The 26251-nt window shown below is 38.9% G+C and overlaps 1 protein-coding gene and 1 long non-coding RNA gene across 2 annotated transcripts in view; both read left to right on the top strand.

Moving 5' to 3' along the window:
• The window catches only part of DNAJC3 (DnaJ (Hsp40) homolog, subfamily C, member 3), a 46925-nt gene that overhangs the window by 6654 nt on the left and 14020 nt on the right, over positions 1 to 26251 (top strand). Inside the window, exons 3-9 of the mRNA XM_014530075.1 lie at positions 2145 to 2269; positions 10977 to 11051; positions 19440 to 19592; positions 21121 to 21302; positions 21793 to 21912; positions 24967 to 25072; positions 25157 to 25277. Of these exons, the coding sequence (XP_014385561.1) occupies positions 2145 to 2269; positions 10977 to 11051; positions 19440 to 19592; positions 21121 to 21302; positions 21793 to 21912; positions 24967 to 25072; positions 25157 to 25277 (882 nt within the window). The remainder of the gene's footprint in view (positions 1 to 2144; positions 2270 to 10976; positions 11052 to 19439; positions 19593 to 21120; positions 21303 to 21792; positions 21913 to 24966; positions 25073 to 25156; positions 25278 to 26251) is intronic.
• Positions 4422 to 10197, top strand: LOC106724087. Its single transcript, XR_001359847.1, has 3 exons — positions 4422 to 4524; positions 5581 to 5593; positions 10188 to 10197. It is a non-coding gene; the product is annotated as an uncharacterized LOC106724087 (long non-coding RNA).

Genomic DNA, 26251 nt, shown 5'->3' with positions numbered 1-26251 from the left:
TAGGTGCAGTAAGATACACACACACACACATATATATATACACACACATACATATATATATACACACACATATGTATGTTATATACACACACACACACACACACACACACACACACACACTAGAGGCCAGGTGCACGAAATTCATACATGAGTGTGGTCCCTAGGCCTGGCCGGCGATCAAAGTCCAAGCATCTGGCATGGACGGGCAGGTCCCAGCTGACCTCTGGGTCCTGGGCAGCAACTGGGCCCCCAGGCCCCCACTCGCCCCCCTCTGCCTGAGTCATTGGGTCCCCACCTGGCTCCCTCAGTGCCTGGGAGCCAGACGGAAGCCCTGCCTGGTTGCTGTCTGCAGGGTGATCAGCAGGATGATTGGGCTCCCATCCGGCTCCCTCAGTGCTTGGGTGCCGGGCGGCAGCCCTGCCCCACGCCGCCACCACTGGTACTGCTCTCATCTGGGTCCACTAGGGCCAGCAGTGCCTCCACTACCGCCCGCTGCCAGCACTGCGCCACCGACACCTGCCATGTTCCACGCTGCCCCTTGGTGGTCGGCACACGTCATAGTGAGCGGTCGAACTCCCCGTTGAGGGGACAATTTGCATATTAGTCTTTTATTATATAGGATGTAGATATATACTAGTATATATATGGTATAATAGAATTTTGAATATATCAAGATAATGGTGTGTGGTTTAAATGCCAAGCCTTAAATCATGTTATTTCTAGTATTTCTTAGTCTTTGCTTAGTGTAAATAAGTCATGGAGATTTTCTTTTTTTTTTTTAATTAATGAATATGAAAGTACTCCGTGTTCATTGTGAAACACTTTGGAATACATGGACAGTATAAAGAAGAAAATATTTTGGGTATATACCCAGAAGTAGAATTGGTGGTGCATATGGTAATTCTATGTTTAATTTTTGAGGAACTCCCCTACAGCAGCTGCACCATCTTATGTTCCATCAATAGTATCCCTCCCTTCCCCCCTCCCTTTCTCCCTCTCCCTCCCTCCCTCCCTTCCTTCCTTCTAATGGGTATGAAATATTATTTCGATGTGGTTTTATTTGCATTTCCCTGATGATTGGTGATCTTAAGCATCTTTTCATATGCTGATTGACCATTTGTATATCTTCTTGCACATATGGTGTTCTCTCCTCCTGCCTCACATTCCCCCAGCAGCACTTCAGGTAGTTTTCAGTGCCATTTACAACTGCTCAAAACCGTGTTATACTGTTCTGCCATATAGATTTCCATATTGTAATGTTTTTCAAATGATAGGACTTTGAAGGGTAGAACTTTTAGTGAGTTTTAGTGGTAAATTTTAAAATGATGGACTTCTGTGTGCATATATGTATTTTAAAAGATAAGATGGCCAGATTTGGTCAAGATCATTTATGTGTGTATATATATATATTATATATATTTCAAAGTTGCTTTCTGGAAGGTTTGTTCAGCAACACGAGGTTTGCTTCTAATTGAATTCACTCCTTCCCCAATTTGTAGGTGCTGAGCAGAGTGGAATTAGCTCAAAAACTTAACTCATCCATCTGCTTTCCTTTGTTCAGATATTTTTGACTTCTCTAGTTTTGCTCTTTAGTCTCACTCATTTTTTGTCTAAGGATTGTACCTTTATTTCTTCACTGCCATTTTAGTTGGAATTTGTGAAGGAGCAGAGGTTGCACAATCAATTTAATTGGAAGTCTATAATTTTCTAAAATCCTGTGAATAAGTTCATAGTCCATATTTTCAATCAGTATTTTACTTAAGAAAATGTCAGTAAAGACAAAGTTATGAGTTGAATATAGTTAGTATTTCAGACCAGAGGTTGGCAGACTTTTTCTCTCAAGGGCTAGATAATAAATATTGTAGGCTTTGTTGAATATTTTTTTTTTGAAAACTCTTTAAAAATGTAAAAACTATTTTTAACTTGCAGTTTGTGGATTGGATTTGGCTGAGAGGCCGGTTTGCTGACCCTTGTTCTGGATTTATTTGCAGTGATCTTGCTAGGCAACACGATTCATTATTGATGAAGAAATTCTTTTCTTAATTAACCTTTCTTAATAGAATTGCAAATTCTAATATTGTTTAGGTGACTTGGTTTTTTTAAATAAATTACTGAGCACTAATATTTATTATTTTAATTTTCAGATGGTGACCCAGATAACTATGTTGCTTACTATAGAAGAGCTACTGCCTTTTTAGCTATGGGAAAATCAAAAGCAGCACTTCCTGATTTAAGTAAAGTGATTGAATTGAAGATGGATTTCACTGCAGTAAGTACATCTAAACTTTCTTTAAGGTTTAATTTAAGGGAACGTGGAAGAGGGAATTTGTTTGTTAAGGTGAGGACTGGCATGCTGGGTAGGCATGGCTGGAGGATATAGAAAGCCACTATGATGTAGTGGACTGGGCAGTAAGAACCCTCCAAAGTCCCTGACATCAAAGGTCTGTGAAAGAGGGACAGTGGGTACATTAGATAATTTTTAGAAGCGTGGCAGTGATGTTCATTCTGTCATTTAGGAAGACCTCTGTGTGGAGGATGGAGTGCAGGGCGCAAGAAGTGAGGCTGAGAGATGAGTTGATGAAGAGGCTGTTAAATTAAGAGACTGTCAGGTTACTAATGACAGTTTCAATTAGTCAGTAGCAGGAACAATAAAGAAAAGGAGATAACTAAGCAGTGGTTTGTAGTGAATTAGACAGAATTCTCCCCTGGAACCAACACACAGACTTCAGAAGTGGAGGAATTTACAACCTAATGGGATATTTTGACAATTGGCAGGTCAGTGTAATGGCCTAAAATAATAGGGCCAATTAGATGGTTTCAAAATTAATTTGATAACTCATTTATTGTTTATAACCTGCCATATTCCAAACAGAATTTGAGATAATTAGATATGGGTGAATGTTTGGTTTGAAATGTTACTATTATTTTAAGATGGAATTCCCAAGTATCTAATTTTCTTTAATCTGTTTGTAAGAAATAAGGCGAGTCCCAAATTCAGGGGTCCTGGTAGAACACAAAACATACTCGGGAGCCAGGCAGCAAGGCAAACATCTTTACTTCTATGTGGAAGGGTAGTCAGCACATGGTCTGGAGCGCACGCACACTGAGCAGGCGGTCTGCTCGGCTTTTTAATCCCTGACACACGTGACCTGTCCCTCACTCTTGATTGGAGCTCAGGCGCACAGTCTTGCTCAATCGGCTAATTCAAAGGGAGGGGTTGGCCTTTGCTGTTTCAAGATGGCAACCCCCAGGGAGCTGCAAGTCATGTGGCCAACATGGCGGCTGCCTAAACTGTTTATTGACAGAAAAGATGACTTGTTTATTCTCACATATTACTTTACCTAGCTAAGCACAACCTTTCACAAAGGTTAAGTAGCTCATTATCCTAATAGTATAGTAGCTATTAGCTGATTGAAGAAGCTTTAATATTGCTTTTTATGTGTGTTGATGCACTTAACAGGGAATTGGGGAAATTTTATGTATTATAAAAGTTTTAGTGGAATATGTATGTAGTTTCTCTCTTTTAAAATTTAATTTTAACTTGTCAATTACAGTTGACATACAATATTAGTTTCAGGTATATAACATAGTGATTAGACATTTATATACTTTACAAAGGATTCATAAAAATATTGCTAAGAGCCATGTCAAAGTACCTGTCTGACACCATACATAGTTATTAGAATACTAGAGGCCCGATGCACGAAATTCATTCAAGGGGCTCGGCCCTCGCAGTTGCCGCGGCTGCTTCAGCCCTCGAAGCCCCAGCTTCATCCAGAAGATCGCCCGGAAGGTTGTCTGGAAGGATGTCCAGAAGGTCGCTTGGCTGTCCGGTCTAATTAGCATATTACACTTTTATTATTATAGATTATTGACTCTATTCCCTATGCTATACTTTACATCCCCATGATTTTATACTTCTTAATTTTGTACTTCTTAATTCCTTTCACCTTGTTCACCCTTCCCCCTCAACCATCTTCCCATCTGACAACCATGGATTTGTTCTCTATATCTGTGAGTTTTTTTATTTGTTTATTTTGTTTTTTAAATTCCACATATAAGTGAAATCAAGTGGTATTTTTCTTTCTTTCACTTTTTTTCACTTAGCATAATACCCTCTAGGTCAGCCGTGGGCAAACTACGGCCCGCGGGCCGGATCTGGCCTGTTTGAAATGAATAAAACTAAAAAAAAAAAAGACCGTACCCTTTTATGTAATGATGTTTACTTTGAATTTATATTAGTTCACACAAACACTCCATCCATGCTTTTGTTCCGGCCCTCTGGTCCAGTTTAAGAACCCATTGTGGCCCTCGAGTCAAAAAGTTTGCCCACCCCTGCTCTAGGTCCATTCATGTTGTCACCGATGGCAATATTTCATTCTTTTTCATGGCTGAGTAAAACTCCAATGTATATATAAATAAATGCCAAATCTTTTTTGTCTATTCGTCTGTTGGTGGACATTTACGCTGCTTCCATATCTTGGCTACTGTAAATAATGCTGCAGTGAACATCGGGGTGCACATGTTTTCAAAATAGTGTTTTGGGTTTCTTCAGATCAATACCAAAAGTGGAATTGGTAGTTATATTTATATTGTTTTCTATAGTGGCTGTACCAATTCACCATACCACCAACAGTACATGAGGGTTCTCTTCTCTCTACATCTCACCAACACTTGCTAGTTGATTTCTGGATGATGGCCATTCTGACAGGTGTGAGGTAACATCTCACTGTGATTTTGATTTGCGTTTCCCTGATGATCAGTACGTTGAGCATCTTTTAATATGTCTTTTGGCTGTCTGTATATGCTCTTTGGAGAAATGTTTATTCAGAGCCTCTGCTCATTTTTAAAGATCAGATTCTTTGTTTTTTGTTGTTTTTTTTGGTGTTAAGTAGTTTGAGTTCCTTACATAATTTGGATATTAACTCCTTATCAGATGTATCATTGGTGACTCTCCCATTCAGATGGTTTCCTTTGCTGTGCAAAAACTTTTTAGTTTGATGTGGTTCCATTTGTTTATTTATTTTTTGTTTCCCTTGCTTGAGGAGACATATCCAAAAGACTATTATCAAGAGCCATGTCAAAGAGTTCACTGCCTATGTTTTCTTCTAGGAGTTTTATGGTTTCAGACCTTATATGTAAGTCTTAAATCCCTTTTTATTTCGTTTTTGTATATGGTATAGGAAAGTGGTCTAGTTTCATTTTTTTTTTTTTTGCATGTATTTGTCCAGTTTTCCCAGCACCATTTACTGAAGAAACTATTGTTACCCCATTGTATATTCTTGCTTCCATTGTCAGAGATTAGTTGAGTATATAGGTGTGGGTTTATTTTTGGGCTCTCTGTTCTGTCCATTGATCTATGAATCTCTTTTTGTGCCAGTACCATGCTGTTTTGATTATATAGCCTTGTAGTATAGTTTGATATCAGGTAGCATGATACTTCTAATTTTATTCTTCTTCCTTCAGATAGCTTTGGCTATTTGGTGACTTCTTTGGTTCCATATATATTTTCGGATTATTTGTTCTAGTTCTGTGAAAAACGCCGTTGGTATTTTTATGGGGTTTGCATTGAATCTATAGATTGCTTTGGATAGTATGGACGTTTTAACAATGTTAATTGTTTCTGTTCAAGAGCATTGTATATCCTTCCATTTTGTGTGTCTTCTTTAGTGTCTTATAGTTTTCCAAGGTCTTTCAGTTCCTTCTTAACTTTCTTCCTAGATATTTTATTTTTTTGATGCAATTGTAAATAGTATTATTTTCTTAATTTCTCTTTTTGGTAGTTATTATTGCTGTATAAAAATAGAATTTATTTCTGAATATTAATTGTGTGTCCTGCTTAATGAATTCACTTATTAATTGTAATCGTTTTTTTGTGGAATCTTCAGTGTTCTCTATATATAGCATGTCATCTACAAATAATGACAGTTGTGCTTCTTTCCAATTTGGATGCCTTTTTATTTCTTTTTCTTATCTGATTGCTATGGCTAGGACTTGCAATAATATGTGAATTAAGGTGGTGAAAGTAGACATCCTTGCTCTGTTTCTGATCTTAAAGAAAAAGTTTGAGTAAGATGTTAGCTGTGGGTTTGTCATATATGGCCTTCATTATGTTGAGGTATATTCCTTCTGTCCCCACTTTGCTGAGAGTTTTTATCATAAATGGATGCTAGATTTTGTCAAATGCTTTTTCTGCACCTATTAAATGATCATATGATCTTTATTCTTGAGTTTGTTTTATGTGGTATATCATGTTAATAGATGTGTGAATATTGAACCAAACTTGCATTTCAGGAATATATTCCACTTGATCCATGGTGTATGATTTTTTTTTTGTTTAATATGTGCTTATTGATTTCAGAGAAAGGAAGGGAAAAGAGAGAGATAGAAACATCGATGAAAGAGAAACATTGATCAGCTGCCTCCTGCACACTCCCTGTTGGGGATTGAGCCTGCAACTCAGGCATGTGTCCTGACCGGGAATTGAACCCGCAAACTTTCTGGTGTTCCAGAATGATGTTCCAACCAACTGAGCCACCTGGCCAGGGCCTTCATAGTGTTTTTAAAATAATCCTTTATATTTCTGTGATGTCTATTGATACTTCTTTTTCATTTCTGATTTTATTTATTTGGGCTCTCTCTTTTTCTTCATGAATTAGGCTAAAGGTCCTTAAATTTTGTTTATCTTTTCACAGAACTAATTCTTAGTTTCAGTGATCTTTTCTGTTGTTTTTTTAAGTCTCTTTCATTTATTTCCACTCTGACCTTTATTATTTCCTTCTTTCTAATCACTTTGTTTTTCTTTTTCTAATGCTCCCATATGTAAAGTTAGATTGTTTATTTGAAATTTTTCTTGTCTCTTGGCATAGGCCTACATTGGTATGAATTTCCCTTTTAGAATTGCTTTGGCTGTGTCCCATTGATTTTTTCAGTGGTTGTGTTTTCATTTTCTTTTGTCTCTCAGTGTATGTTGATTTTCTTCTTGATCTTGTTGTTAACCCATTAATTGTTTAGTAGCATGTTATTTAGCCTCCACATGTTTGTGTTTTTTAGTTTTATTCTTGTGATTGATTTCTAATTTCATTCCATTGTGATTGGAGAAGATGCTTGATATAATTTCAGTCTTATTAAATTTACCGAGACTTGTTTTGTTTCCTAATAGGTTATATATCCTGGAAAACGTTCCATGTACACTTGAACAGAATGTATGATCTGTTGCATTTGGCTGAAATGTTATAAAAATATCAACTTAATCCCTTCAATCTGATGTGTCACTTAAGGCCAGTTTCCTTGTTGATTTTCTGTCTGGGTGATCCATCAATTGATTCTAGTGGGGTGTTAAAGCCCCCTACTCTATTGTATTACTACTGATCTTTCCTTTTATGTTTGTCAAAGTTTGCTTTATATATTGGGTTCTGTGTTGGTGTGGAGATATTTTTAAGAGTTACACATTCTTGTATTAATCCCCTTATCGTTATGAAATACCCTTCTTTATCCTTTGTTATGGCTTTTTTTCTTTAAAAAATGTTTTTATTGATTTTTAGAGGAAGGGAGAGGGATAGAGAGATAGAAACATCAATGATGAGAGATAGAAACATCAGTGATGATTATCAATTGGTTGCCTCCTGTATACCCCCTACTGGTGATTGAGCCTGCAACCTAGGCATGTACTCTGACTGGGAATCGAACTGGTGACCTCCTAGTTCATGGGTTGATGTTCAACCACTGAGCCGCACCAGGCCTTTTTCTTAAAGTCTGTTTTGTCTGATATAAATATTGTTACCCCAACCTTTTTTTTTTTCATTTTTACTAGCATGAAATATCTTTTTCCAACCCTTTATTTTCAGTCAGTGTGCATCTTTTGATCTGAGGTGGGTCTCTTATAGGCAATATATGTACGCCTTGTTTTTTAATCAATTCAGCCACCTCATGTTTTTGACTGGAGCATGTAGTCCATTTACATTTAAAGAAATTATTGATAGGTTTTTAGTGATTGCTATTTTATTAATTGTTTTCTGATTGTTTTTGTGGTTCTCTGTTCTTATTCTCTTGGCTCTTCCCTTGTATGTTGATGACTTTCTGTAGTGTTATGTTTGGGTTCCTTTCTTTTTATTTCTTGTATATTTCTTGTAAATGTTTGGTTATGGTTACCATGTGCTTTATATATACCAAGTTATGTTTAAAGTAGTCTATTTTAAGTTGATGGTCACTTAGGATTGAACATATTCTAAAATCAGTACAATTTTTACTCATCTCCATGTTTATGTTTTTGGCGTTATTTTTTACTTATTTTATGTGTGTTTATATGTATTCCTAAATTTATTGTTGTAATTACACATGATCTTCTTTTAACCTTTGTACTAGCTTTATATTTACTAGAGGCCCGGTGCATGAGATTTGTGCACTGGGGGTGGAGGGTTCCTCAGCCTGGCTTGTGCCCTCTCGCAGTCCAGGACCCGTTGGGGGATGTCCACCTGCTGGCTTAGGCCCGATCTCCCTAGGGATCGGGCCTAAGCTGGCAGTCAGACATCCATCTCGCAGTCCGGGGCTCTCGCAGTCTGGAACCCCTTGCTCCTTACTGCCCTCCTGCAGCAAAGGCTCCTGCCACTGCCACTGTGCTCTCAAGCTGTGAGCCAGGCTTCTGGCTGAGCGGCGCTCCCCCTCTGGGAGTGCACTGACCACCAGGGGCAGCTCCTGCATTGAGCATCTGCAAGTGTTACCACTGTCTAGTTCCAGAACATTTTTATCACCTCAAAAAGAAACCCTGTAGCCCGGCCAGTGTGGCTCAGTGGTTGAGCATCGACTTATGAACCAGGAGATCATAGTTCGATTCCCACTCAGAGCACATGTCCGGGTGGGGGCTGTACAAGAGGCTACTGATCAGTGATTCTCTCTCATCTTTGATGTTTCTACCCCTCTCCCCCTTTCCCTTCCTCACTGATGTGTGTGTGTGTGTGTGTGTGTGTGTGTGTATATATATATATATTTAAAAAAGAAACCCTGTACTCATTAATAGTCATTATCATATCTTCCCTAGCCCCTGGCAACCACTTATTTTTCTGTCTCTATGGAATTTGGATATTTTACATAAATGAAATCTTACTATTATATAGCCATTTATGTCTGACTTCTTTTCACTTAGCATAAAGTTTTCAAGGTTCTTATACTTTACTAGAGGCCCAGTGCACAAAAATTTGTGCACTCGGGGGGCGGAGGAGGGGGGGTCCCCCAGCCCGGCCTGTGCCCTCTCGCAGTCTGGGACCCCTCGGGAGATAACGACCTGCTGGCTTAGGCCTGCTTCCGGGTGGCAGAGGGCAGGCCCAATCCCTAAGTGCAGCCCCTGGTCAGGCTCAGAGCAGGGCCGATTGGGGAGTTGGGGCGCCGCCCCGTCATGCACAGAGCAGGATCTGGAGGTTGCGATGCCCCCCTCAGTCACGCTCAGGGTAGGGCCGATTGGGGGGTGGGGGCACCGCCCCCTGTCACACTCAAGGCAGGGTCGATGGGGAGGTTGCGGCGCCACCCCTTGTCATGCACAGAGCAGGGCTGATCAAGGGGTTGGGGCGCTGCCCCCTGTCACTCACAGAGTAGGGCCGATAGGGGAGTTGGGGCACCGCCCCCTGTCACACTCAAGGCAGGGTCGATGGGGAGGTTGCGGCGCCACCCCTTGTCATGCACAGAGCAGGGCTGATCAAGGGGTTGGGGCGCTGCCCCCTGTCACTCACAGAGTAGGGCCGATAGGGGAGTTGGGGCACCGCCCCCTGTCACACTCAAGGCAGGGTCGATGGGGAGGTTGCGGCGCCACCCCTTGTCATGCACAGAGCAGGGCTGATCAAGGGGTTGGGGCGCTGCCCCCTGTCACTCACAGAGTAGGGCCGATAGGGGAGTTGGGGCACCGCCCCCTGTCACACTCAAGGCAGGGTCGATGGGGAGGTTGCGGCGCCACCCCTTGTCATGCACAGAGCAGGGCTGATCAAGGGGTTGGGGCGCTGCCCCCTGTCACGCTGATCCCGGTGCCGGGAGCCTCGCTGCTCTGCTGATCCCGGTGCTGGGAGGCATATTACCCTTTTACTATATAGAATAGAGGCCTGGGGCATGGGTGGGGGCTGGCTGGTTTGCCCTGAAGGGTGTCCTGGATCAGGGGGGGGGTCCCCACTGGGGTGCCTGGCCAGTCTGGGTGAGGGGCTGAGGGCTGTTTTCCGGCTGGCGAGTGACTGAAGCTTCCAACCGCTCGTTGTTTTCTTTTTTTTCTTTTATTCTGGGCCAGCTTTAGCTCTGAGGCCTCGCTGCTGAAAACATGGATACAATGTTTCGGTCCGGCTGGGTTTCAGTCTGGCTGGGTTTCAGTCCGGCTGTTTTCTGGGGTTTTGTTTACCTTCTTATTTGCAACATAGTATATAGTTGCTTAGACTTGCAGATGAGAGGCCGGCAAGTGAGGCAGGGAACGTTGGAGTCTGCAGCAAGCAAGCCTCCCTGCTCGCTTCAGTGCCTGGCTGCCGGCCGCCCTCTTGGCTGACAGTTAATTTGCATATACTCACTGATTAGCCAATGAAAAGGGTAGCGGTCGTACGCCAATTACCATGTTTCTCTTTTATTAGTGTAGATTCCTTTTTATAGCTGAATAACAATTCCATTGTATGGATTTTATCACATTTGCTTATTGATTTATTAGTTGATGGGAACTTGGGTTGTTTTCCACTTTTTGGCTATTGCTGTGAACATTCATGTACAAGATTTTGTATGGACAAATGTTTTCAACATTTTGGGTATAGCAGAAAGTATTTTTAAGGAAGCATACTTTATCAAAAATTAAACATATTTGTTGGTTCCAGGAAATATTCTTAGAGTGCCAAATCAAATAGGCATTGGAAAATAATTATTTCATTAATACTTCATTAGCTTATTTAATTTTATTCTTCGTGTTTAAAGAACATTTAGAAATGCATAGTACTCAACACCTTTCTATTATTTTTTTCTAGGCAAGATTACAGAGAGGCCACTTATTACTCAAACAAGGAAAACTTGATGAAGCAGAAGATGATTTTAAAAAAGTGGTAAGTTAAATTTGTGTTTGGCTCTTTGAACATGTTATTTTGAGTGAATATATTCGATTTATATTTTATAGGAAGACATAATAATTTTATATGTAAAAGGGAAAATATTTCATTTGTGTATATAAGAATCACAGTTCTTTAATTAATACTTGGTGGCTGACATCAAAGAATCACTTTAATAGATGGTAGGTAAAGTCTGAGGAATAAATATATAATCCTGACTCAGTTTTTGTAGCTCACATGCTCTGTTTTGTCTTCTGGGAGAATCTAGAGAAGTCAGCTGAACTATTCTAAGTCCTTTATGGTACTTGGGAACCCCTTTATTTGATTTGAAAGGAGTAATGACACAAATTCTCTTTTTATGTTAATCCTCACTGGAAGTTATTTCCCATTGATTTTTTTTTAGAGAGAGTAGAAGGGAGTGATGGAGAGAGAGAATGGGGCGGGGGGAGAAGAGAGAAGGAGGGAGAGAAACATTGATGTGAGAGACGCATTGATTGGTTGTCTCCCGCATGCTCCCCTTCCTGCCCTATGACCATGGAACAAACCTGAAATGAGGTATGTGCCCTTGACTGAGAATCAAACCCATGACCCTTCAGTGGGGAGGGTTGATGCTCTACCACTGAGTAACACTGGCCAGGGCCATGAAACAGATTCTTAAAAGGGATTTTCTCAGTTTCCCATATGGCTACTTTACGCAGCGTAAAGTGTTGTTGAGGATTTCATTCAAGAGGGCAGAGTAGCGCCCAGAGTCTCTGTGACAAACTGACCTTTTACTTGCTAATGCTGGCAGCCTTTCATAACGCTTTGTTGTACTATTATACTAAAAGAACCTGTACCAGGCAGAGATGAAAAGTTATGAAACTGGGTGGAGAAAACAGAGAACTCTGTATTCCCACTTCATTTGTTCATTTAACAAACCTTTATTTTGCTAGGCAGTATAATGTTAAATATCTGATTTCTGTCCAAAAAAGTGTGAAGCATTTTGGATTTGTTGGGGGAATGTAAGATAATATGTAATTGAAAGGGGTATATCCTGAAAAATGATTTAGAGAGAGATAGCTAGCCCAATATCTTTCTGCCTTCCTTGGGCTTGTTTTAAGACCTGCATTTTTGTTCTACATGGATTTGTTTCTGGAATGGTTTAGAAAGGCCATACATTAGAGTCCATTATTCATTATTTGCATTTTTGTGGTTTATCAAAATGCTTAGGTACTATGATGATATCTACTCTGACAATAAAACTAAAATTTCCGACATTTTCATAACCTTACCACAATGCTCAGTCGTATGCAGAAAAATCTAGAAAACAATAGTTTTGAATCAGAAGCTTGTCTCATGATCTCAGTAACATTGGATGTAATTTTCTGTTGATCTAATCTTCCTTGCTACTTGAGAGCAGGCTGAAGGATGAGTGGTGGAGACACAAATGTGCTGGGAGCATAACTTTCTCTAGCTCAGTCCTTTGTATATAGCAAGTGTTGTATAAAAATCTGTTGAGTGGATAAATAAATGATAAAACACAAGGATGTGTTTTTTTCTTTTTAACAAATATTGAAATATATTGCTTAGAGTTGGTTTTTTTCAATCACACATTAATAACACTATTATTTTTTGTTGTTAATCCTCAGCTGAGGATATTTTTTCATATTAATTTTTTAGAGAGAGTGGAAGGGAGAGGGAGAGACAGAGAGGTACATTGATTGGCTGCCTCCTGCACACCCCCTGACCAGGGCTGGGGAACCTGCAACCAAGGTACCTGCCTTTGACCAGAATCGAACCCAGGACCCTTCGTCCGCAGGCCAACGCTCTATCCACTGAGCCAAACCAGCTAGGGCGAAATAGCACAGTCTTATACTATTAAAAGGGTAATATGCTAATTAGACTGGGAGACCTTCCAGATGTTCTTCTGGACAAAGCCATGGTGGCGGGGCAGAGGCAGAGGTGGTTAGGGGCGATCAGGCCAGGATGGGGAGGGCAATTGGGGGGTGATCAGACCGGTGCGGGGGAGGCAGTTGGGGGCGAGCAGGCTGGCAGGGGGAGCCAGTTGGGGGCGAGCAGGCCAGCAGGTGGGGGGCAGTTGGGGGTGAGCAGCTGGCAGTGTGGGGCAGTTGGGGGTGATCAGGCCGGCAAGGGGGGGCAGTTGGGGGGCGAGAAGGCCGGCAGGCAGAGTTGTTAGGGGCGATCAGGCAGGCAGGCAGGTGAGCGGTTAGGAGCCAGTGGTCCCAGATTGCGAGGGGGGATGTCTGACTGCCGGTTTAGGCCCGATCCCACAGGGGTCCCAGATTGGAGAGGGTGCAGGCCGGGCTGAGGGATACCCCGCACTCCCGTGCATGAATTTCATGCACCAGGTCACTAATTTAGAATAAAGCTTTAGCATAAGTTAATCCTTAGTGGGCATTGAATGTATCTTTTTGGAAAAGTGAGTGTTTGGAACTTTGGGTATGTGTTGGGTTAATTAATGTGCTTTCTGTGATCAATATGAAAACCTTCCAGAAGCAAGAAGGGGAACTTTGATGTCACTTTTCACTTTTAGATTGTTCTCTGACAGTCATGCTTCTACTGGTGTGTTCTTAACACTATCCTTGCTGTTACTGTTATAGGATTCTTCCATGAGAATGCACATCAGTACTGAATATTTAATTTTTAATTGAAAGTTTTGAGATAATCGTAGATTCCCATGAATTAACACAAAGATTCTTTGTACCTTTCACCCAATCCCCAGTCTCCCCCAATGATAGCATCTTATAAAACTACTAGAGGCCCAGTGCACGAAAATTTGTGCACTAGAGGGGGGAGCCCTCAACCCAGCCTGCCCCCTCTCACAGTCCGCGGGGAGTGGGCCTAAGCCACAATCTGGCCTCCCTCTGCGGGAGGTGACTGGGCCGATCAGGGGAAGGCGCCACCCCCATCACCCCGTTGCTGCTGCCACTGCAGGCCGCTGTAGCTGTCTGCCCTCAGCCCTCGCAGCCGCTGCGGCTTTGTTCGGAAGGACGTTCACAAGATCTCTTGTCTGTCTGGTCTAATTAGCATATTACCCTTTTCTTAGTATAGATACTTCAATACTACAACCAGGATATTGACATTGATACAATCTACCAGTCCATTTAGGTTCTCACAGTTTTACTAGTGTTCATTTGTGTGTATTAACTCTGTACACTTTTTTTATATCTATCACCACAGTCAAGGTACTGAACAGTTTATTGCCAGAATGATATCCCTCCTGTTGATCCCTGCTGTTGCCCGTTAATAACCACACCTACTTCTCTTCCATAATTCTTCAGCCCCTCATCCATAACTACAAGCAAACACTAATTTGTTACTCATTTCTTAAATTTTGATATTTCAAAAATTTTGTGTACATGGACTCAAATGTATGTCACCTTTTGGAAGCCCCCCCCCCCCCCCCACCTCGGGATAATTCCCTGGAGAGTCATCCAGATTGTTGCCTATATCACTTAGCTTATTCCTTTTAATTGCTGAGAATTTCACGGTATGTGTAGGACACATTTTATTTATCCATTCATTAATTGATAGACATTTGCATTGTTTTCACTTTTTGGCTATTAAGAATAAAACTACTCTGAACATTTTCATATAGGTTGTAGTATAAACGTATATTTTCATTTTGCTGGGATAAATAAGTACCCAGGAGTGCAGTTTCTGGGTTGTAATTTCATGTTTAGTTTTATATATAAGAAACCACCAACTTGCTTTCCAAAGTGACTGAGCCATTTTACGTTTCTTGGCATCCTTGCCCGTATTTGGTATTGTTACTATTTTTTATTTTACCCATTCTGAGAGGTGTGTAGTGATAGTGCAATGTTGTTTTAATTCACATTTCTCTAATGACTAGTGATCTTTTCATGTGTTTATTTGCTATCTGTAAGTCCTTTTTGGTATAATGGCTGTTCATGTCTTTTGCCTATGTTCTAATTGGATTGTTTGCTTTTTCACTATTGTGTTTTTGGAGTTCTTTATATATTTTAGATATATTTTAGATACTTTATCACATATGTGGTTTGCAAATATTTTCTACCAGTCTCTTTTCTCAACTTTTTACCCGAGCTTTCAGAGAACAAAAGTTTTTAAGATTTTTTATGAAGTCTAATTTATTAATTTTTTTTCCTGTGAGTAATGTTTTGGTATTATGCCTAAGACTTATTCACCAAGCCTTGGGTTTCAGAGATTTTTTTCCTATGTTTATCTCTCTCTCCGTTTCCCTTCTTCTCTAAAATCAGTAAAAATATATTTAAAAAAATAAAAATTTATGTAACAGTTTTGTGTGTAAGAATAATCGTAATTAGATTGGATTTGGTTTAGAGAAAAATACAAGTACAGAATTCACACATTTTAAAGTATTTAAAAATTTAAAAAAATTCTTACCCGAGGGTATGTTTTTCATTGATTTGAGAGAGAGAGAGAGAGAGAGAGAGAGAGAGAGAGGAAAAAAACATCAATGTGAGAGAGAAACATTGATCAGTTGCCTCCCGTACATGTCCCGACTGGGGACTGAACCTGAAACCTAGGTAGTATGTGCCCTGACCAGGAATCAAACCTGCTGCCATCTTTCAGTACACCAGATGATCCTCCAACCAACTGAGCCACACTGGCCAGGGCTTATGTTACGTTTTATTTGAAGTATGTCTGGGTTATCTGGAATACCTGGATTTAGAATTCAGATTAATAATTAGAAAATCTCAAATTCATATCCTTTTTCTAGATAGAAGTACAGTGTCCCAAGGGTATACCAGTAGATGGCAGAGGAGGAGACAAGATCATAAAATGGGAATATTGAGAAGAACTTAGCAGTTAACATATATTAAATTGACTAAATTTTAAGCATTTAGAACTTACATTCTGCTGGACAAATGACAAAAGAATGTTATCAGGTGAACAGCACAGAGGTACAAATTCAAAACCAATACCTCCAATAATTAGTCTTTCTAAGTGAGGAGGTAAACATTGGAACTATTTAGAGGGACCACTGTCTGTTACATTAAGCAAAAATAAATAAATAATATAGAGCCTAATGTTGATGGAATTTGAAGGAAATGTTTCTAGTCATATATAATACTGTGAACATTGCAAATATAAACAGGACTTTTGCAGAAAAATCTGTATTATGAAAAAAAAATATTTTCTCAAAGATAATAAAGAATATTCATTAACCAGAAATACACACACACACACACACACACACACACACACACTAGAGGCCTGGTGCATGAAAATTCGTGCACTGGGGGGGGGGGGGGTCCCTCAGCCCGGCCTGCCCCCCTCTCACAGTCCGGGAGCCCTCAGGGGACGTCTTACTGACGCAGTCTGGCCTCCCTCTGGGAGGCAACCGGCTGATCAGGGGAAGGCGATTCCCCTTTCACGCCTCTGCTACTGCCACTGCCAGCCATCGTGGCTGCCTGAGCCTCGGGCCCTTGCAGAGGCAGCCGCCATCCATGGCTTGCCTGAGCCCCGGGCAGCCGCTGTGGCTTTGTCTGGAAGGCTCAAACATCCGCCCTAATTAGCATATTACCCTTTTATTAGTATAAATGGTGTTGCTTTATAAACCTAGTTGTGGAAAATAAAGTTAGTTAAAAGGAAAAATAAAAATGTTGTGTAAATGTTATCACTACAGAAAAACATTTATGTGTGCTAGATTGGTATAAGTGGCAATTATTTAAAGCTTATAGCTTGCCTTGTCCACTGACTTTCCCCTCTCTCACCTTCCAACAACAACAAAAATTGTGTGGAAGAGACTAGTCTGTTAAGATTAGGAGAGGAAAGATGCACATTCCATCCAGAAGAGGCACTCTCTAATACATTCCAATACAATCTATCCAAAAGGGAGCAGTGGTGAACATATAGAAAACAAGTTATCAATAAACTTCTACCGAGAGCAAAGAGACAGCACACACACACATTTGTACTCCTTCCAATGTGGTCTATCACAAGTATTCAAGACCACCCCAAGGATGGTAAGACAGTCATAGACAAGCATTCCATGGCCGTAATGCAACTCACCTTCAGCTGCATAATTCAGTCATGCAGTGACAGTCCCCCCCAAGCCAGAGCAAGCTGAGGTGACCAATTTCTTCCTAATTACCTATGACTACTTGGAGTCCTGTCTATTCCTTCAAAAGCCAGAGGTTATACAGACGAAATAGAATACCTAAAGTATCCTAAAAACAAGTGGAGAAATATAGAGCCTCTATCAAGTGATGATAATCTTAATGTTTCTCCTTTGGAGTATTTTCTCCTACCAGGTGGTTCTGGGGGTGTTTTTACAAAATAAATCCACTAGAAGGGGAAACAGTATGATTGGTCAATTGAAGGAGAGACATTTTTAGAAATCAACTATTGTCTTCACCACACCCAAAAATTGGAACCTAGCAACTACAATTCTCATCTTAATAAGAATATTAGATTTCAGGAATTATTACATAACTAATCTTAAAGAAAAAAGTTCCCCAAAAAGTCAGTAGCTTTTTAAAAAAAATTAAAATTCTTTATTGTTTAAAGTATTACACATGTCTCCTTTTCCCCCCATTGACCTCTCCCCGGCCATTCCCACCCCCCAGCACATGTCCTCACCCCCTGTACTATCTGTGTCCATGGGTTATGCTTATATGCATGCATACAAGTCCTTTGGTTGATCTCTTATCATCCCCTCCCCTGCTTTCCCTCTGAGGTTGGATGGTCTGTTCGATGCTTCTGTGTCTCTGAATCTATTTTTGTTCATCAGTTTATGTTGTTAAAAGTCAGTAGCTTTTTAATGTCGCACCTCATTTTTCTGAGCCATTAAGCTTAATGTTTTCCATCTGGAGGATGAAATTATTAAGAGTCATTGTGTATGAGACCAGGCTGGGAGCGGGGATGAACTGTAAACAGACACAAAGGATCTTATTGGGGTGACATAAATGGTCTAAAAATGTGGAGATGGTTGCATACATGGTTAAAAATCATAGAATTACCCCAAATTAGTGAATTTTTGATATATAAATTATACATAGATAATGTTGTTAAAAAAGAGGCAAAGGCCCTAGTTGGTGTGGTTCAGTTGGTTGGGTATCATCTTGTGCATCAAAAGGTTGCCAGTTTGATTCCTGGTCAGGCCACATGCCCGATTGCAGGCTCGATCCCTGGTAGTGGATGTGCAGGAGGCAGCTGATCCAATCGATGTTCTGCTCTCACATTGATGTGTCTCCCTTCCTCTCTCTTTCAAAATCAATAAAAATATCTATCAATATAAAAGCTTAAGCATTTGACCAGTTGCTATGATGTTCACTGACCACCAGGGGGCAGGTGCTGAATGCAGGAGCAGCCCCCTGATGATCACTGTGCTCCCACAGCGGAGTGCTGCTCAGCTGACTGACAGGCTCCTGCAGCGGTGTGAGCCTCTCATGTGGACATTCCTCCTGAGTGCCCCTCCCCCATCTGGACAGTGACTGGGATCGGGACTGGCATCAGGACTGACTGGGCTGCTTCTTGGTCATGGGCGCGCTGGTATCGCCCTGGGACTGGTGCGTCGAGACCGCAGCAGAGCGGCAGTGAGCTTACCTAGCGGCGGGTAGGCACAGTGGGGCTGGGATGAGCCGGAGCGGTGCAGCGCCCAGCCTGGGCTCGGGCTCCTCCCAGCTGCCTGCCACTTCGCACACTACTACATCCCTCCGGGGATGTTGGACTGCCGGTTTCAGCCCTATCCCTGCAGGCCACGCCGAGGGACCCCACTGGTGCACGAATCCATGCACCAGGCCTCCTGTTTAAAATAAAAAGAGAACAATGTGTAAACCTCTTAAAATCACATCATAAGCCTTTTAAATAAGGTATTACTAATACTCTTATTTTTCCTTGTATATTCTTTCTTATTATATCTTAGCCCCTCCAGCATCAAATGCTTTTCTGTCTTATAAGCTCTAAAAAATGCCCTCTCTGTCTCTCTTTCCCTGTGTTTTTTTATTATTTTGGTAAAATTATTTTATACTTAAAAATACTTAGGAAGTATAACTAGAAAGCAAAATACATAAAACTCATTATTTTCTCTAGAGCTATACATAAGAAAGTGAGAGTGTTGCTTTCCTTTATTCTTCATTCTTCTCTACCCTCTCATGTTCCTAAATATATTTGCTTCCTGTGTCTGGGGTTCCAGGTCTTTGACCCTCGCTCCACTGCTTGCTCATGCGCACCACACTGGTGGGAGGTGCCTTTGCGGTTGCTTTCCATGGTGGTCAGCACCAGGAGCAAGTCAGTGGACAAGACAAGCCAGTTTTGCTTGTGTGTCATTCCTTTCTCCCCAATGAACTTAATTAGGAATGGTTAGATTATTGCGTATACTATGGGTTTTAGACTTAAGAGATGGAAAACCCTGTTTAATTTAATTTATTATTCTTATAGCTCAAATCTAATCCAAGTGAAAATGAAGAAAAGGAAGCCCAATCCCAACTCATAAAATCTGATGAAATGCAGCGTTTGCGTTCACAGGCCCTTGATGCTTTTGAAAATTCAGATTATATTGGTGCTATAACCTCCCTTGACAAGATTTTAGAGGTAAGTTTCTTAAGTAGTACAGCTGATAAGCCTAACACTTACTACTTTTTACAATAAGGCATCTTTATATACTTTGATATGTAATGTACCACAGAAAACCTAAATAGTATAAAATCAGACTGTCCTTGGGCTTTTGGCTCTTAAGAGAAACATGGTCTTTATAGAGAACAAAATTTGGAACTGAAGTTTTCAGTAAATGTAATGAATGTGCTATGAAATGGGAGTTACATATTTTTACACATTGCTTGTTTTGCTATTTTTACTTGACTTTTTTGGGGGGGTGGGGAAGAAAACTCTAGAGGTTAAATAATGGGGTACAAGATGAAAGAGTTGGTTAAGAAAAAGGAAAAATAATGTTTGGGAAGAAAAAGGAGTGAGAAGTTGCTAGGGAAGAAGGCAGATGAAAGAGTTGATAGGATCCAGACAGTTCTAGATTGGGAAAACAAAGTCTATAGTTTCGTTGCCTCTGAAGGACTTAAGAAAGACAAGTGGTTTCAGAAGGAATTTTACTAAAATATTCATATGAAAGCAATCATAATTCATATTTATCATTTTTATAGGACTTTCATATATAGTTTCATTTCATCTTGGCAGTAAACTTATATGTAGAATGTGCACTTTGACAATTTTATAGAGGAAATTGTGATGTGATCCAGTAGAATTCATGTTTTGCTAAATCATTTTGTAAATGTTTTATTAAGGAAAAATACAGTTACAATTTTTACCTTCCAGTATTTAAACTGTCCATTTTGACATAACTTATTGTTCATATTTAATTGATGTCCAATGTTGTCTTTGATAACTTAATATATGTGAGAAGTTGACATGACTTTAGCATAACTTTTAAGAAATGTGTACAGACACTTCCACAGACCTTATTGGTAAGCTTTTGGGTTTACATTTTGAAGAATACCAGTGCATTTACTACACATGGTAAACTGTTCAATAAAATGGAAACGAAGCCTCCACCTTCTCACATTGTTTTTCTTTTTTTCTCTCTTTCTGATATGAGGACTTAATTTCAAGATGACATTTTTCAAAAGAGAATTTTACTTAGTTATTAGTAGAATAAAAATATTTTGCAAATTTAGAACCTAGATTTTTATTTTTTGCTACTAGAAATTAGAATTGTTGGTTACAAAAATCCAATTACAGAATACCCCCTTCAAAATCAAATGTTTCATTGGGAACAACCTTCTACTGGTAAATGCCATGCGTTCTTATTTTCAAAGTTTTACAATTATATCATTGAAGGAGATGGGAAAAGGGCCTTGTCAGTATATGTATTTCCTTCCCCTGTTAGAACTTATTTACGATATTCTTAGAGAAATTATTTTATTACATTTACTAATTTTTGTCACATCTAAATTGTATCAGATTTTTAAATACTATATACCATATAGAAGTTACCACATTAATTGAGGATGTTTTATATTGATAAATCTGTAGGTAAAATATGTGGGGTGTAAGTATAAATGTGCATAATTTCTTGTTTCTTTTTTAAAGTCTAGTTCTTTTGTTTCTCAAGGTTTGTGTTTGGGATGCTGATCTACGGGAACTTCGAGCTGAGTGTTTTATAAAAGAAGGGGAACCTAGGAAAGCAATAAGTGACTTAAAAGCTGCATCAAAATTGAAGAATGACAATACTGAGGCTTTTTATAAAATCAGCACACTGTACTACCAACTAGGAGATCATGAACTATCCCTCAGGTCTGTTCTTCTGGCTCACACATCTCATCATCCTTTTGTTGGCAGTAACATAATACTATTTTCTTTTTAATTTTAAATTAATAAAATTGTGATTAAGGCTGTTTTTATTTTCTGTTATCTGTTTATATATTTTGTGTTTATATTCTATTATCTATTTATACATTTCAAGTTATTCTACTTCCACATAGTTTATTTTCATGAACTATGCTTATTAAAATAAATAGGGATGTTATTATTTGTAGAAACAAAATGGGAATATTTAATGTATAACACTACTTAAGTCATTTTAATTTGAATTAATAAGTGTGTGCATGTTCCAATACCATATATACAAATATATGGTAAATTATTAAGCCAGTATGTTTTAATTGTTACACACAACAAAATACCTTTTATTGTAATTTCTGTATTTGTAAATGTTTTATTAAGGAAAAATACTCATTGATTATTTTGACTTGGAATATCTTCTTCTTTTTAAATACATGAGCAGTGAAGTTCGTGAATGCCTTAAACTTGACCAGGATCATAAAAGATGTTTTGCACACTATAAACAAGTAAAGAAACTTAATAAGCTGATTGAGTCAGCTGAGGAACTCATCAGAGATGGCAGGTAAGCATATGCTGTCTAGACTCTCCAGCATTCCCTCATGTGTCCTTTGTAGGCACAAAAGAACCATTGAACTGCTTGCTTTTTTACCCCTTAGCAATCAAGGATGGAGTTATCTTAACACTGGGCTTTAACAAAAACTGTACATTAAAAAAAAATAAAGCAGAATATAAATAATAGTAACTGCATAGTATTCTTACCAGATTTATTTATATTTCACCAAATACTTATTGAGTATCTCCGGTATCAAGCACTGACTATGTCCTGGGGTTGCAGAAATGCATATGACTAGTTTTTTATTTTAAGAAGCTTTTGGTATAGTTAGGGAGACAGACATATAAATTATTAAAAGGTAATGTAGTCTCTAGAGTGATAGAGATATATACAGAGATTCTCCCTCCCCCCTCTCGCCCCCCATGGTATAGGAATCTCGGTTATAACAGTTCCTTTGTTATAGTACCTGAAAAATATTGTACCACTTTTTTCTGGCCTCCATGATTCCTGATGAGAAATCCATCGTCATTTTAATTGCTTTTTTCTCTTAAAGATAAGGTATCATTTTCCTCTAACTTCTTATAAGATTTTTAACCCTTGTCTTTAGTATTCATGAGTTTAATTATGATGTGCATTTCCTATGTTTATCCTTTTTGGAGTCTTATTTCATTGCTAGAATATATAGGTTTACATCTTATCAGATTTGGTAAGTTCCCAGCTAATATTTTTTGGAGTGCTATTGAGCCCTTCCCTCTCTATACTTTGCTTCTTAGACTCTGATTGACTTAAAGGTTAATAACTCTTTTGTTATAGCCCCACAGGTTCCTGGGCTCTGTTCATTTTTTCCCCCCATTTATTTTCTCTCTGTTAAGATTTGGTAATTTCTGTTGTTCTAATAAACTGCTTCTTTCCTTTCTCCTTCAATAAGCTATTAAGCCCATTCAGTGGCCCTTTTATTTCAGTTTTTCTGTTTTTCAATTCTAAAAATTAGTTATTCTTTTATATCTTCTGTTTCTTTGTTGAGGCAAAAATTCAATTTGGTTATTCTTTTATATCTTTTGTTTCTTTGTTGAGGCACTTTTTAAAAAAATATGTTTTTATTTATTTCAGAGAGAGGAAGGGAGAGGGAGAGAGAGACAGAAACATCAATAATGAGAGAAAATCATCGATTGGCTGCCTCCTGCATGAGCCTGCAACCCGGGCATGTGCCCTGAGGGGAATTGAACTTCGACCTCCTGGTTCATGGGTCGACATTTAACCACTGAGCTATGCTGGCTGGGCCATTCTGTTTTTTTGTTTTGTTTTGTTTTGTTTTTTTCCCATTGCTTTAAGCATGTTTATCATAGTTGCTTTTTTCATGGCTGCTTTAAAGTTTTTGTCAGATAATTCAAACATGTCTGTCCTGTTAGTGTTTGAATTTATTGTCTTTTTTAGTTTGAGATCTGTTACTTGGTATGGGAGTGGTTTTTAATTGAAACCTGGACATATAAGACTGTTTTTTCTGTTTTGGCTGTTTTTTTCTGACATTGTTCCAGCAAAGTGGGGGTGGGCAGTGGAGGTAGAAGTTTCCCACTCAGCCTTCATCGATACTCGAGGTGTGGGGGCTTCTTGCTACTACTTGGTGCAGGTGAGAGTTTAGGGGGGACTCATTTTCAGCATGGATGAAAGTCCTGGCTCTTCACCTGGCCTTCTCTGACAGCACCTTGGTATGGGTGTGGGCACAGCTCATTAGTCTAACCATGGAAGAAGGCTGGGCGCTCTCCACACGGCCTGCTGGCGTTGATGGAGGGGCGGGGGGTGTGCCATAATTTTCTCTGGTGTTTGGCTGGCCTAGAGCCATTATTCTGTCTTGTTAAGCTGCTCTTTCCAGGTCTTTTGGCTTGGGGCAACAGGTTTTTGCTTTTTGTTTGTTTGTTTTATGTATGTGTGTGTATTTGTACCCATTAGCATTTCTGGGTTGCTGGCTTCCTCAGCTCCAAGTCTGGGGTCTATGAAGCAAAAGAGAAACCCAAGGACTTACCACATTGCTTTCCCTCAGGTCTAGAGGTCCCTAGCTGGTCTACCATCTTTCCCTTTCTTAGTCTTTCAATATTTTAAAAACTGTCTAATGTCTAGGGTATTCATTTGTACCTAGGTAGACAAATTGGGGAAAGTAGATTTATTCCACCTTCCTGGAAGATAGCTTTTTTTTTTTTAAGTGAAGTGTAGTATTTTCTAATTGAGCTTTTTATTTTGAGCTAATTATAGCTTCACATGTAGGTGTAAGAAGTAAAGCAAGGTCTCGTGTGCTCTGTGCAGTTTCCTACAGTTGTTTTTCATCATGGAAAACTTTAGAACTGTATCCCTACTAAGATTTTGACATAGATAGCTAGCTTCTGTTTTAAATATTACATTTAAAGCTGTGTTTTAATTCATCTGCATTTAAAGGTGAAGATTGTAGCAGTTTGAGAATAATGTGCCATATTATATATCTTTTAGTTTGCCATTACTGAGGAAAATAACTTAGGATGTGTAACATGACTAGTACTTTTCAACAGTTTTAAAAATGCCAAAATAGCTTTTATTGTTCTTAGAAAGCTAGTAAAGTTAGCAATTTAAACAGGTACCTTCTGCAAGGATGTACATTGTGTACTTAGTTGTGAATATTGACATTCATTATATAAAATAAGTAGCATGTATGTAATGGGTTCCATGATTTCATGAAAGTTAGAGTGACCAAAAAATAAAACCTTATCTCTGCTTTGCTATAAGTGCTCTATAAAGTCAGAATTTAACAAGGTATTTTATTCAGTTTCAAAATCATGAGCATTTCATCAGGTGGTTTGATTGGTACTCACAAGTATGCTCTGAGTTACCATTTTCTGTGGTCATGTGTTTTATATCTTAACTCTTTATTGTAGGTAGTGCATTCATTACTACTGTAGATTAGTAAGTAAAAGCAGTATTTGAAGGCATGTGCTCATTCAGGTAAATGGATTAAGCAACATATAGTGAAGAGTAGAGGTTTTTTCTGTGGCTCTGGAAATAAAATTTATTGCTCATCATGATTTGCTCATTTAATAGATACACAGATGCGACCAGCAAGTATGAATCTGTCATGAAGACAGAGCCTAGTGTTTCTGAATATACAATTCGTTCAAAAGAAAGGATTTGCCACTGCTTTTCTAAGGTAACAGTTGACCCATTCCCAGAAATGCAGAAACTTAACATATGGAGTAGAAACCATAAATCATTTTCTCACATTTACTTTTAGGATGAGAAGCCTGTTGAAGCTATTCGAGTGTGTTCCGAGGTTTTACAGATGGAACCTGACAATGTGAATGCTCTGAAAGACCGAGCAGAGGCCTATTTAATAGAGGAAATGTATGATGAAGGTAAATCTATAAGGAATTGGATTTTCAGAATCTAAAAATTGATACGTAAGAAAATTAGCATATGTTTAACATCCTATGTTTAGAACAAGTTTACTAGAGTACCAGGAAATGTTGACCATTTTAGAAAAATGGCAGAGAGCTTCAAAATTATTCTTTCTTAGTAAAACTTGAAAGGTATATCATATAAGGAAAAAGTTCTGCTGTTGAAACCAGTTCAGTGGAGTCTAAAAAAAATTTAGCCTTTCTTTTAGACAAGTTAGAAAAGATAAATAACAAAATAGAAAATTTGAATTATAGGTTTTATATCATCCAGAGGTAATCACTGTTCATTTTGAAATTATCTCTTTCAGACTCTTTCCTATACATAGTCTATATTCTATACATGTTAGAATATACATATTCTATGCATATATAGTATACATATTATACATGCAGCATACATTTTTATGTCATATGGTCCTAAGTAGACAATGATCTTCTGTGACCCCTACGCTATTTAATAACATTAGGATAGCTGCTTACCCAGCTTTGTTCAGTTTGAAGTAACAGAGTTTTCTCTGTTGTAAGGACCTTGAATAAAGGCAGTGGCCTATTTTTGGAAGATAACTAAGGCATATATACTAATATACATTTCTTGAAAACTAGACTTTTTTTATGTGACAGTATGCTATGAACATTTAAATGAGATGGTTTTTAAAGGAAGTAAGCCTTTTTGCCCTTACTGCAAAGTTTTCATTTCAAATCAGGTAAATCATTTTAAATTGAAAACAGAGTATTTTTCTGGTGAAATTTAGTTTGTGGTACTCTATTTATTTAATAAAAGAGTATGGCTATTAAAATAATACATACTAATTTTAATGTAATGCAAAAGTAGTCATAAGTGGTAATCGTGGATAAAATTTTAAGTGCAATAAGAATGCATCACAACTACGATAAAACCTATCCTAAGAAGGAGATAACTACACTTCGAATTA

Source organism: Myotis brandtii, unplaced genomic scaffold (assembly GCF_000412655.1).
Source record: "Myotis brandtii unplaced genomic scaffold, ASM41265v1 scaffold71, whole genome shotgun sequence".
Lineage (NCBI taxonomy): Eukaryota > Metazoa > Chordata > Mammalia > Chiroptera > Vespertilionidae > Myotis > Myotis brandtii.
This window is presented reverse-complemented; position numbering and strand designations above follow the sequence as displayed.